A 14,431-nucleotide genomic window follows, 5' to 3' on the forward strand; every position below is an offset into this window, starting at 1 on the left:
ACTTTTGTTAGGATGTCTGCTGCAGACAGTGAATGGAAAGACAAGAGAGTAGAGAGGAGGTACTTTCAGTGATCAGCACATTAAAGACGATGGTGACAGTACTCATTGCTCTGGGAGCCTCTACTAGCAGAGACAGCAAGCAGAGCTCTGCCTAAGATGAATGCCACACGTTACATGCAGAAGTCTATTGGAGATGGATTCATTACTAACACTTGCTAAATAAGCTGAAAGTTATACATAGCCGGGAACAACACTAGTGACCTGCATCTCCTCACCAAGAAAGGGAACTGGGGATAGTTGGGGAGATAGGCATCCCACCAGTGAGACCACCCACCAATCACACTTTTATCAATTGCTTAGCTGATACGTCTTAAAAGCTAATTGTAAGAAAACGTCATTAAGGCCCAGGACCGTATTTTTGTTCTGCATTCAATCAATATTTTTAGACCCATTCATGTGGACCCATTCATTTCAATGGGGCCGTAAAAACCATCTGCTGTCTGCATCCGTATGTCTGTTCCGTGGCCCAGCAAAAAAGATAGAACATGTCATATTCTTGTCCATTTTGCAGACAAAAATAGGCATAGATACAATGGGCCCACAAAAAACGGATGCAACACGAACGTCATCCATATTCTTTGCGGATCCACATTTTGTGCACCGCAAAATACATACTGTTGTGTAAATGCACCCTAAGGGGTGTCTTGAGCTGTGGGTACCACACCAGGGTTACCTCTAATTACCAGGCTGATCTTGGACTTGCCACAAGAAACATGTGCAGTACCCTGGGCGCAAGCTGCATGTATAATAACACCCTAAGAGTATATCAAAATACCTAAGACACACACAAAATTACTAGTAGAAAAAGGAAAAATCACTTAGAAAAAGGAAATATTGCAAGTGAAAATACATTCATCAGTATGCTAATTCGAGGGGCTCCTTGTATATACAGTTGGGTTGTAATTAAAGAGCGTATCCATGCCACATTGAATCTCGTCAGTAATAAAAGGGATACAATGGGTTTCAGAACATAAAGGTTTTGTTGGTATAATATTTTCTGGATCAATTGCATGTGCACCTGTATGTCTAGGATCGATTTTAATTCACTGAAAGTTAACAGGTTTTTCTATTAAATCCCAAGCAAGCAGAGATCTTAAAAACTATCATGAATTAATACAGGAAAGCATATTGGAAAACACATCATTATGCAAAAATGTATATTTATTTGTTAAAACCTTCTGTTCCACATTATATAGCAACTTCTCTTTTTGTACTTTCCATAGTAAATAGATTTCAACATGAAATTGCATGCCTTTGGGATAGAAACTGGTTTCTTTTTCAAAATTAGCAAAAATAACCCCAAAACATTAGCACTCAGCACTTCTATAGTAGTGGTTGACAGTTTAAGAAATGTTCTACATTGAGAGCACTTGGTGAGGACTTTGTACACATCTCTACTGCAATGGCCATGGCCATGCAAGAATCAACTAGGATCACCTCCAGGTAAAAGCAGACTGCTTTAAGTATCATAGAAAGAGTAAAAGTCCAGCTTACCAGTAATCCACAGTGCACGGACAAGCCAAGGCTGGCTCAGTATGAACACTTGAAACTAGGGCTGCACGATATATTGAAAAAATAATCCAATCGCGATAATCGCCAAATGCGATATGGCGATTTGGCCGACCCGAAAATGCCGCGATTATATATGAAGGGGCCCTGCGCACATAACTGGTTTTGTGTGTAAAGTATTTTACTACTGTGTGAAAAAAGCTCTCTCCTATTGATAAAATGGCCAGCCTCTGTACTCACTGTCACAATGAATGCACTGCAGCAAGCGGCACTTAGTAACGCTCCTGCTTCACTGCAGTGCATTCATAGTACTGTGAAAGTGAGTACAGAGGCTGGCCATTTTATCAATAGGAGAGAGCTTGTTTTACACAGTAGTAAAATACTTTACACACAAAACCAGTTATGTGCGCAGTTTAGGACACATGAGGGGACACATAGGGCCATGAGGGGGACCAGCATAAGATGCTATATGTGTGTCTTATACTGGCCCCCCTCATGGCCCTATGTGTCATAGCACACATCCCCTATAACAGTGCCATACACAGATCCCCATTCCCATAACAGTGCCATCCACAGGTCCCCCCCATAACAGTGCCATTCACAGGTCCCCCATAACAGCGTCCTCCACAGATCCCCCATAACAGCGTCCTCCACAGATCCCCCATAACAGCGTCCTCCACAGATCTCCCATACCAGCGCCCTCCACAGATCCCCCATAACAGCGTCCTCCACAGATCCCCCATAACAGCGTCCTCCACAGATCCCCCATAACAGCGTCCTCCACAGATCCCCAATAACAGTGTCCTCCACAGATCCCCATAACAGTGTCATCCACAGATCTCCCATAACAGCGTCCTCCACAGATCCCCTATAACAGCGTCCTCCACAGATCCCCCACATAACAGCGTCATCCACAGATCCCCCACATAACAGTGTCCTCCACAGATCCCCCACATAACAGTGTCCTCCACAGATCCCCCACATAACAGCGTCATCCATAGATCCCCCACATAACAGCGTCATCCACAGATCCTCCACATAACAGCGTCATCCACAGATCCCCCACATAACAGCGTCATCCATAGATCCCCCACATAACAGCGTCATCCACAGATCCCCCACATAACAGCGCCATCCACAGATCCCCCACAATAGTGCGTCATCCACAGATCCCCCACAACAGTGCGTCATCCACAGGGGTATGTTCAGTGAATGAACTGCTTGTACTGGACCCAGACAAAAAAAAACAAGAAAACATTTAGGGTATGGCCACAAGGTGAGGTTTTCTCATGCAGTTTTAGAAGCCAATATCAGGAGTGGATCATACAAGGAGATACTATATACAGGACAGATACGACTTCTCTTTTTTAAATTCACTCCTGGTTTTGGCTTCCAAAACTGCATGCAGACACCTGACTGTGTTGTTGCACCCTTAGGCCTCTTTCAGACGGGCATTGCGGGAAAATGTGCGGGTGCGTTGCGGGAACATCTGCAATTTTTCAGCGCGAGTGCAAAACATTGCAATGCGTTTTGCACTCGCGTGAAAAAACTTGCGCGTGTTTGGTACCCAAACCCGAACTTCTTCACAGAAGTTCGGGCTTGGGATCGGTGTTCTGTAGATTGTATTATTTTCCCTTATAACATGGTTATAAGGGAAATAATAGCATTCTGAATACAGAATGCATAGTAAAATAGCGCTGGAGGGGTTAAAAAAAATAAAAAATAATTTAACTCACTTCAGTCCACTTGCTCACGTAGCCGGCATCTCCTCCTGTCTTCATCTTAGCTTTGTGTAGCAACAGGACCTGTGGTGACGTCACTCCGGTCATCACATGATCCATCACCATGGTAAAAGATCATGTGATGGATCATGTGATGACTGTGACGTCACCAAAGGTCCTTGTTGCTACACAAAGCTAAGATCAAGACAGAAGGAGATGCCGGGCAGCGCGAGCAAGTGGATTAAGGTGAGTTAAATTTTTTATTTTTTTTTAACCCCTCCAGCGCTATTTTACTATGCATTCTGTATTCAGAATGCTATTATTTTCCATTATAACCATGTTATAAGGGAAAATAATAATGATCGGGTCTCCATCCCGATCGTCTCCTAGCAACTGTGCGTGAAAATCGCACTGCATCCGCACTTGCTTGCAGATGCTTGCGATTTTCACGCAACCCTATTCACTTCTATGGGGCCTGCGTTGCGATTTCAAGTGATGCGTGAAAATCACAGCTCATGTGCACAACCCCATAGAAATGAATGAGTCAGGATTCAGTGCAGGTGCAATGCGTTCACTTCACGCATTGCACCTGCGAGGAATACTCGCCCGTGTGAAAGGGGCCTTACAGTAAATAATTCTGCATCTAGAATGCAGTGGATACCTTATCTTGCCCATTGACGTAATCGGAGGCTGTTGCCCTCTGGAACAGGAGAATTGTGCAGGCGCAGTATTAGATGAAAACCAAGCCCGTGCAATCAAAAGCCTGGCCAAAAACATAATTTTTGCTAAAAGAGTCTTTTTATATTTATGACACCCAACCTTAGAAAGGTCACCAAAAATACATGACTCTACCGTGAATGGAATCGCCACTCTCAATTTGTGAATAATATAGTTATAGATTGTCCCCCGGTATTCTTCTAATTTTTTACATGTCCAAAACATGTGGAGATGGTCAGCCTCAGGTGAATTGCACCGTGGACAGTTAGAAGTGTTTAAGTATATTTAAGTATTTTCATTTTCTTCATTCCAAGAGAACCCCTTTAATCTGTTCTGAAAATGGCCATCTGATTACAAAAACCGTTGACAATCTCTGAACTAAACCATGGTCATACAATTCACCAGTTAGGTGTTCTGTAATCACAGTAGAGGATGAGCTCATCTCTACAGATTCATTCTCCTTCACCAACAACAGAGACATCTAGTGGTCAGTTTTATAAATGCGAGTACTCATTCCTAAATCTGCTATTAATTACAGATATAATATTCTCAGGAGGCCTTCAAATGCAGCAGATTTTGTTGCAGACACTTCTGCTACTTGCATTTGTGCTAGGATCGGCTGCAGGAGAACAACCTAACTGTACCTACCTGAAGCAGTAGAGTTATGCCGGAACTGCCGTTTTTAAGGGTAGCCTGAAGGGGGCTACCCTAGTGAGGATTGTATGTGAAGAGGGGGGGTTGGGTGGGCAGACGTGCAAGCGGTGGAGTGAACGTGCAGCAGGTATCGGCTGCTGCCTTTTTAACCCTATGTGGCCCCGCCTCCCCCCGCACAAATACAGCAATGCACGCATTGCTTTACACTTGTGCTAGGATCGGCTGCAGGAGAACAACCTAACTGTACCTACCTGAAGCAGTAGAGTTATGCCGGAACTGCCGTTTTTAAGGGTAGCCTGAAGGGGCCAAAAAACCACGCGGATGCAGGGAAGGATTTAACTCGGTGTATTCTAGGTGATGTTTATGACAGCAGTTGATTGAATGCAAGTGACATTTCCTGTTGCGGGTCAGGAACATACCGTGCGTAGCATGCAGATTTCCATCTGCCCAATTTCTGGATGACGTGAGCCGGAACATTGTTTTTGGAGGCTGCGGAGGCGGCACCTATACGGAATGAATGCCCCGTAATTGCTAAAGGGTTGACCCCCGAAGAGGAGACTAGTAGGCGAACGTATTTGAGGAAAGTCTGGATGTTCAAGGGAAACCCATCCAATTGGAACAGGGGGGATTCCGCGGGCACGTTCCCGGTGTACTGCAACCACTCCCGTAGGACCGTTACTGGGCACCATTTGTTGTTGGTGACAAAGTACCTCACCTGCACGGATTCCCCAGGTCGGCCCGTCTTGCTGGAGTCCAAGCTGAGGGTGAGCAGTGTGCCGTCCCAGCGCAATTGGTTCCTCCGCAAGAACTTGCTTGATGATTTAGCACAAGTGAACTCGCCTGGCCTGAGGAACCCGTAGAACGCCAGATACAATGCCGCCCGGACAAGAGAGCTGATGTACTGCCCGAATGGGTGATTAGCCAGAGCGTCGGACACGGTCCTAACCATGTTGCCGGTGAACGGACGCCTAGTGGGTCTTCTCCTGATGGACTGTTTCTGGATGCCTCTCAACAAGGATCTGATTGGGTGAGCCGTGAACAGTGATGGTTGGTCCGGAAACTGCACATACCAATGATGCTGTATGCCAGCGAGGTACAGATTGATGGTGCTGAAGGATAGATTTAGCTGTGAGTGGCAAAAAGCTGTGAACGCCAGCAGGTATGTGATAGGACCTTCACCAGCCGGAGGGTATGTGACTTTGAATTTGTTGAACAATCGCCAGGCCGTCGTGTACGCCTTCCGTGTGTTGCTGGACAGAGAATCAGACATGAGACTTTTGGCCATCTCGAGAAAAGGTGCTACTCCATCAATAGTTGGCCATGAGACGGGGCGGGTGTCTGGGAGAGATCTGCCTCTGGAAAGACCTGAAAGAAGAGGGGAAAGTTAAAGCGAGATAACGCATCGGCTGCGATGTTACGTTGCCCACTTATGTGTGTGCAAACGAAATTGAAATTGTTTTGCAGGGCCAGCCACACGAGCTTCCGCACAAACGCCATGATGTGCCTGGAGGCTGACCTCCCCTTCATAAGGATGTCAGCGAGAGCCTCATTGTCTGTGAGGAACAGGACTGTCTGGTTTCTCCACCGAGCCCCCCATGTTACTGCCGCTGCCACTAGGGGATATATTTCAAAGAGTGAGGAACTCCTTGAAAAACCTGTTATGCTGGTGATGTCTGCCGGCCATGGTTGGGCGAACCAATGGGTGCCATGTATGGCTGCAAAGCCGGCCGCGGGCGAGGCGTCTGTGTGGACCACCGGGGAATCACTGGATACCACTGGAATGAACAGGGAGACCCCATTCCATTGGGAGAGGAAGTTGTCCCACATCAGCAAGTCAGCAATTGCGTTCTGGTCCAGCTGGACTGGGCTGTCCTGGCAGGGTGCTTGTGGGAGAAGTGCCAGGAGCCTTGATATGAAGGACCTACCCTGTGGCATGATACGCATAGCAAAGTTCAGCATGCCAAGGAGTGACTGAAGGTCTGCCCTGGTGGTCACCCTTACTTGCGCTAGTCTGTGAACCACAGACTTGATTCTGGCCAGCTTGTCTGGAGGCAGACTGGCCTTCATGTCCACTGTGTTTAAGCGAATGCCTAAAAACGTGATCTCTGTGCTGGGTCCCTCCACCTTGTGGGATGCCAATGGAACTTTGAGGTCTGAAAAAGCCGTGCGCAGGACCTGTAGATCTAGAGGCACTTGCTCTGGGGATTCTAGCAGGAGAAAGTCATCCAGGTAGTGGATGACGTGATTAACCCGGAATGTGTTGGTCAGAACCCAATGCAGCGCGCTGGCCAGTTGGTCGAACAACCAGGGGCTGGACTTTGACCCGAAGGTCAATTTGCTGGCGAAATAATAAGCACCCTGCCATTTCATGCCATGCCACTGCCATAACTCAGGATGGATGGGTAGTAATTTGAACGCATCCGTGATGTCCGCTTTTGACAGAAAGGTGCCCTTGCCTAATTTGATGATGACCTGTATGGCCTCATCTATTGACGCATACCTCATGGAAAACTCCTCGGATGGAATTAAGGAGTTCAAGCTTGGTATCTGTAAAGAATGTGGGGCGGACAAATCATAGATTAGGCGTTTTTTATTGTTGAATTTGCCAGTCACAATACCAACTGGATTGACTCTCCAGCATGCGAAGGGAGGTTGATTGAACGGCCCTATTAAGTAGCCCCGGTCTAGTTCGGTCTGGATCAACTGCGTGACCGCCTCTGGGTCTCTGGCTGCTGACTGCAAATTATCACATTCGAATGTGGTTTGAGGGAGCGCGAGCAGCCCTGTATGGTAACCGTATGTCAAGCCGTGGATGACGAACTGTACCCAGGCCGGGTGTGGATGTTCAGCCAAGAACAATGCCAGCAGATCCACATCAATCACGCTTAGTCACGCCGGGCCTTGGTTCCTTTGAGGGCATGCTGCGCGTGGATGGGCCCTGAAACAGATCGCACACAGATGTAGTAGTCTGCACTGATTGTAATGACAAATGGCGTAGTTGTAGTTGTTGCATATCTGGCTGCGACCAAGGTATTTTATGGGGCGGCCTAGCTTGTCAATCCCAGAAGTTGGTTTGCTGTTTGATGGACCTGGCCCAGGATTAGGTTGTGCTGGATCTGCTACTTGGCCTGTATTGGAACACCAACCCGTAGTGTGGGAGTAGGAATTGCAGATCGTGCACGTCGGGGCTTTTAGCCCTGCAAAATGGCGACAGAACAATTCTGTGTCCATGTTGGACCAATCCAGAACGTGCTGGCACTGCACCAGGGCAGCTGCTGCCTTGGCCGAGAAAGAACGATGGTAGTCGAAGAATGCTGTTCCGCCATATTTGTATCCCAATTCGACCACCTTGTACATGTACAAGTCTAGCTCGGCCCTCCTATGCGGGTTGGCTGTGCAAATCACATCCCGGTATAAACTAAATGCTAGTACAAATTCCGTGACGTTCAGTTTCCTGTTAAGCCTGGCATCTTTTGACTTCAGGATGACCGACACCTCCCCACATGCAATGGTTCTATTGTCCGGGGCCTCATGTGTAGCAATGAGCAGGGATGCTAGGTTTACATCTTTGCCTTCCAATATGTCCTGTCTGATATTGGCCGGAATGAAATGGGATGGGGCGATTGTGGGAAACTGGGATGACCCACCAGAAGCACTGGATTGCCCTGCTGGAGGTTCTGCGGGTGTTGGTGCCGTCGATGCTGCCGCCGCAGACCGGGCTTCCACTGATTCCATCCTGGTCTGAAGGTCCGTCATGGATGACGCCATGCTGTTGATCATGGCGTGTAGTTGGGTGAGTGAAGTCTGGATGGTACCCATGGACACCTCGTCCTGGCTCACGGGTGGTACGTCTGCCATCAACAGGCGAGACAATTCTGCTTTCCTTGCTGATGCTGGAAAGGGGATGCCCCTTCGGCGCAGCTCAGCGGACAACTTCGGGATGGTCCAGGAACGTAAAGATGGTCCCACGCTTCGCTCCGACTGGGTGTCCCCACTATCCCGCGACGCGGAAGAGCCTCCAGGCATCAATTCTTGCGACATCTTCCTACCGGTCATTAATTGAGAGCCATTAATACCCCCCCTGTTCCCGAGCTGTGAACTGTGACCTTCTACCCGAGTGCCCGAACACCCTGGTGGGAGCAGTGTCTGTAGACGTGACAGAATTGACCAGGCGGCACCTGTGGTGTGACCCTGCCTGAGATGACGTGCCTGTGGTCGTGACAGGACTTCGTGCTGACGTGAGGACATGTGGCTGCATGGGTGGTGTGCCTGTAGGCGTGACAGGACTGTTACCTGGCCTTTGGACGTGACAAAACGTGTGTCGCAAGACTGCCTGTGGTCGTGACAGGACTTTATAGCGAGTCTGTGGACGTGACAGACATTTGAACACGAACACCTGAAGTCGTGACAGGGTTTTTTTTTTTTTTTTTTTTTTTTTTTTTTTTATCGAATGCCTGTAGACGTGACAGGGTTTTTTTTTTTTTTTTCTTTATCGAATGCCTGTAGACGTGACAGGGTTTTTTTTTTTTTTTTTCTTTTTCTTTATCGAATGCCTGTAGACGTGACAGGGTTTTTTTTTTTTTTGTTTTTTTTTTCTTTTTTCGAATGCCTGTAGACGTGACAGGATTTGTATAGCAAGTCTGAAGACGTGACAGACGCGAATTAATGCCCGTGGTCGTGACAGGACTTATGTGAGTCTGAGGTCGTGACAGACTTTTATTTATTTATTTTTTATTTTTTTTTTTCCTTGGGGTGCGGGGCACCCTTCCACCGTCGGCGTGGCGCCATGGATGTCTGACTGCTTGTGGCTGCGCTGGAAGCTGATACGTACCTTGGTGTCGTTTATTGCCTAAGGTGCCACGGAAGGTGACACGAACTGTGAAAACATAACATGAAAACAAAACATTTTTTTTTTTTTTTTTCCATCGTATTTAGTATATTGGGCAGACTAGAAGAGTCACGTGGATCTTATCTGCCGACACATTCTATGTTTGCTGTTGGTTGTGGCCTGTTCCTGCTAGAGGCGTGAACAGACGAGTGGCTGTGTGTGCGCGTTTTTTTTTTTTTTTTCATTTATGCATTTGAACAACCTACGGATGCAAAACACCTGTGAACATAAACATTTCTGTTGAACTGTGCTATATCCCAGCATGTGAGGACCCAGACCACCAGTATGTGCGGTAACACTGACATTTCATGACATGGAATGGACTGTATGATATGACTGAACCCAGCAATTGTCAACCTCCAACCCCTGTGCACAAGCAGTTCCCCGCCTGCTGCCGTGCAAGTGGCCACCAGGTGGCGCTGTGCGTGCCTGCAGACCATTCACACAGCACGTGCCGTCCGCTGTTCCCAAGCCAGAACAGAGGCCGGACTGCGCCGCAAACTGATACCACCCAAGCCGCAGAAAACTCCTAAGAACATCAGGTGGTTTATACCACACGCCGGCTGAGTGGTGCGGCCGGGGACTGCAACCTGGTATGCAGCCGCCCCCCCGCTGAGGAGAGTGGAGCCGTGACCCGCCGGTCTCTGCTGCATCACCGCAACGTCCAGCACCCATCCCCCCCTGCCCCCGTCTTACTTCGAAGTCGCGACGCTGCGACCGTTCACGCTGCCCAGCCTGTGCAGAAACAACCCGGAAGTGCCTTGTCTCACTGATGACCCCTGACGTCAGACGTGCAAGCGGTGGAGTGAACGTGCAGCAGGTATCGGCTGCTGCCTTTTTAACCCTATGTGGCCCCGCCTCCCCCCGCACAAATACAGCAATGCACGCATTGCTTTACACTTAAATGAGGATTTCAGAAATCCATGAGGTTTCTGCACTTTATATATAAAGTGCCATTTTTTAATGGCTGAAAATATAATGTAAATGTAATCTGGCATGTGGAGGTTGGGGATGCTCACAAGTTGAGGCACCAACCAAAGGGTCAAGCAGCAGAGCACTGTAGTGGAGAGGGGGTAGCCATGGAAGAGCAGAGGACCTGTAGAGAGGCCAGGTGAGAAGTAAAGACCGTGCAAATAGTGTTGTGTACACTGTGTGCATTAGGGCTCATTCACATGACCTTATCAATGAGTCACCATCCGTTCCACAATTTAGCAGAACAGGTGCGGACCCATTCATTTCAATGGGGCCACAAAAGATGCAGACAGCTTACCATGTGTTGTCCACATCCATAGTCCGTTCCTCGGCCCCGCAAGAAATATAGAACATGTGCTATCCTTGTCCGCAATTGCGGACAAGAATAGGCATTTTCTATGATAGTGGCGGCTATGTGCGGTCCGCAAATTGTGGAACACGCGTGGGCCGGTACCCCTGTTTTGTGGATCCGCAAAACACTATGGTTGTGTGAATGGGCCCTTATAGGAGTTAGGGGCAGGGACAACACTTTAAAGCAAAAACTACACTAAGCATTTATTTGCTTGTGGGGGAAGTGAATGCACCGAGCCTACCAAAAACTGTTTTGCTTTTATACTTGGCTGGCAGATTTACAAATGGTGTCTCACTTTGCACTAAGAATATGACTCACAAGTATTTGACAAACTTACTATTCTGGCTGATGGACCTGTATAAATTTGGAATGTCCTAAATACTGCACCAAATTTATGCAAAAATTCTGTCTGTGGCCCAGAGTTTTGTCCACAAAAAATGAATTCATGCTCCAAAAAAACTGTGTAGTCCAACTTTACCCAACCTATAATTTGGTGCTTTTTTGGTGCACGGAGGCACATTCTGGCCATGCTGCTTTCTCACAAAGCCATACTTCTTTGCTGAAAAGCCATACCCCCTTGCTGGGTGAGACATAAAAAGTTTAGACAACTGTGTAAAACAGTTGGTGGGATAGGGAACTTTGATTGTGAGCCCCATTCGGGACAGCAAATGATAATGATGTCTGAAAACACTGCAGAATGTGTCAGCGCTATATAATTGAGTAAAATAAATAATAGGTGTGATGTAAAGATGCCAGCTGATCTGTGATGCCCAGGTTGTGGCCTGAATTGAGGACCACACCATAGTCCAAAGGAGAGAGTTGGCTGAGGGGGTGATAGATGGGACCAGTGAATGGGTCGGAGTGAAAAATATGTAGTTTGCATGCTAGAGAGAGAGCAGTTTAGAGAGTCTTAGCACAGAACTGATACAGACAGTCTTGATTGAATGTGAGGAGATTCAGCCTCCCCAGGGGTCTACAAGTTTGTCAAGAGAGTCTGAAGAAAACTAGCAATTGTTGCAGCTATAATTGTAAATTTGTGTTCAAGAACTGCAATCATTAGACTTAAAGGAGTTATCCCAGGATTGATGGAAAAAAAGAAAATTAGTATATGTCATGTAGTATATGACAATACCTTTCTAACAAAGCTAGAACCAGCCCGGTACCTCACATGGATCCAGAGATCTCCCCATTCATTGCTCTGCTAGATTTATATCAAAGGACTCCTTTTCTGCTGCAGCTAGGGGGTGTGCCTAAGCTCTCCCTATCACAGCTTAGGAGGCAGTTGAAGGATGAAACTGAGCATGTGCGGCTTTCTCAGTGAGCAGGACAAAAAAAAGAAAAAGAACAAACAGCAGGTGGCGCTATACAGATAGATTTTATTGAATAACTCAGTAGCTATAATACATTTTTAATTACATGCAATTACAAAAGTATTCAGATCCAGTAGCTGGTTAAAAAACTGTCAGATCTACTTCTCCAGAACCTGTTACTTATGGTGGACCCATACTACTATCACTAAAATACCACTTTGAACCGCACATTTTGGGAGTAACCCTCTCTATATGCTCTCTCTCCTTCTTAAGTACTTTGTAGTCTGTAAAGCAAAAGTAAAATTCAAGACAATACTGCTAAGCATCTCACAAGGCTCTTGAGTCAAGAATATAGAAATTAAATCTGGTTAATGGGAAGTGCTCTTTTTCTTTATTTCTAATTGCTTTCTCAAGTAAAGGGAATTCATTGACACCCTTCAAATTATCATAGGAGATTTATCGCGTGTGGTAATCAAATGGACTGTAGAAAATACAATAGAACATATGGCAGGAAAAAAATCACGTGGGCATAATTAAAATGACTTAAGTTCTATTCCATTTTGATATTCCTAAAGTACACAGATTTAAAGCAACCAGATGGTTTCATTTGTTATGCAAAGTGATTCTCGCTATCAAGCTGCAGAGATGTTACTCTTGTCGGTAAGTAAACAAGTGAAGACAAATATTTGCCGAATGCCCGATCCTTAACAATTTATAAAACAACTAATAGCATCTTATTACATACACCCCCTGCATCAAAGTATCAAAGTATCAGGCATCACAGCGATGACTACCAAGCCCGAGAACACAATACAGCCAGGAGCTTTTATATACCACGATGACCCATAATTGCTCTGTATTTGTGCCACTCATAATGTTTCTGTAAGCAGGGGCGGATTGGCCATAGACCTTACAGGGAAATTTCCTGGTGGGCCGATGCCTGGGGGGCTGTCTGGGCCCTTCTCTCAGCTGTCCAGTAGAACTTTTTGGGGTTGTTTTTTTGTACTGCTGGCAGTTGTAAGATCCTCACCTGCTTTGCACTCCAGGGGAACCAAGAGGGGTCCTCGTGGAGTTGCGGGACAGGTTTTGCGTGTCTCTGATGCACCAGCGCTGACCCCTTTGCGAGCCAGTGCGGAGATGCGTTCGCGTGGACATCGGAGGGGAGGACCGTCGGAGTCCTGGAGACAGAGTGGCCAGGCAAGTGACAAGACGCCGCGGCCAGGGTTGTCTCCGGTGTCTCATGCGACTTCCGTTTCCGCATCTGGGTCCACGCGCTCGCATACTCGCGCTGAGTCAATCATGCGTCCGTGCGTACGCACGAGGGCAGGTTCGCAAAGGGATACACGGTCGCGAGTACGCGCTTCTTATGCACTTCGTCGACCAGTGGCGCATATTATACTGACTCACAAGAGCAAAGTGGATTAGGGAGCCAGCCATGGGTTAATCAACTTGTGATTGCCTTAGGCCTTGTACTCAGGTGCAGGGCAATTTGTTCACCTATGGTAGTGGACACTTGGCACCCTGGGATTGGTCAGCAGGCATTTAAAAGGAGGTCTCTCAGGGTGATCAGTGCCCACTGTTATTTTCCCTCAACCAGGTATAGGTCACAACTCCTAGTGACTGAAGACTGCCAGGAACTTTGTCCTTACAGCGGACCCAAGATCTGGAGTGACTCGACTGCCAAGTGCACAGCATCATTCAGCACTGGTTGGGACTATTCCTGGAATCTCCTTGCCTGGTTTTTTGTTATTATTCCTTGTTACCAGCAAGTGTCCTGGACGTTTATGTTTCTGGTGAATAAACACCTTTTTGCTTTCATCACTGGTCTGTTTGTTGGTGCCTTGCATTACAGCAGTATTTTGTGATGGACTGCGGTATTTGGCTTTGTTAGGGCTGGTGTAATGTACCACAATATGGTATTGCTGGGCCTGCCTTTCATCATTTTGGACCAGACTACAAAACTGGGCCACTTTTAGTGTTTTTTCCTGGCCCACTTTCAGTTTCCAGTTCGCCCCTGTCTGTAAGTGACTCTACTATTGACCAGTACAAGTGCCATATATCTCTTCGGCAGTAAATTAAATGGGTTGCCCTGGGGTTCGATATTATCCTTTCCTCAGGATAGCTCATCAATATCTGATCGGTGGGGGTCCGACACCTGGCACCCCTGCTGATCAGCCAATGAAAGGTAAAGTCGCAGACCAGAAACTGGTATATATCAGTTTGTAAATGAGCCCTAGTATGTGTGTGC

General features: G+C 47.0%; 1 protein-coding gene across 1 annotated transcript in view; it reads right to left on the reverse strand.

Annotated features, from left to right (window-relative positions):
- Nucleotides 1-14,431, reverse strand: part of RP1 (RP1 axonemal microtubule associated) — a 659,535-nt gene that overhangs the window by 430,830 nt on the left and 214,274 nt on the right. The window contains exons 20-22 of the mRNA XM_044295389.1: nucleotides 7,808-8,807; nucleotides 6,587-7,444; nucleotides 5,377-6,026 (exon numbers count right to left, since the gene is read on the reverse strand). Coding sequence (XP_044151324.1) covers nucleotides 5,377-6,026; nucleotides 6,587-7,444; nucleotides 7,808-8,807 — 2,508 coding nt within the window. The remainder of the gene's footprint in view (nucleotides 1-5,376; nucleotides 6,027-6,586; nucleotides 7,445-7,807; nucleotides 8,808-14,431) is intronic.

Source organism: Bufo gargarizans, chromosome 5, assembly GCF_014858855.1.
Source record: "Bufo gargarizans isolate SCDJY-AF-19 chromosome 5, ASM1485885v1, whole genome shotgun sequence".
In the NCBI taxonomy this organism is placed as follows: Eukaryota; Metazoa; Chordata; class Amphibia; order Anura; family Bufonidae; genus Bufo; species Bufo gargarizans.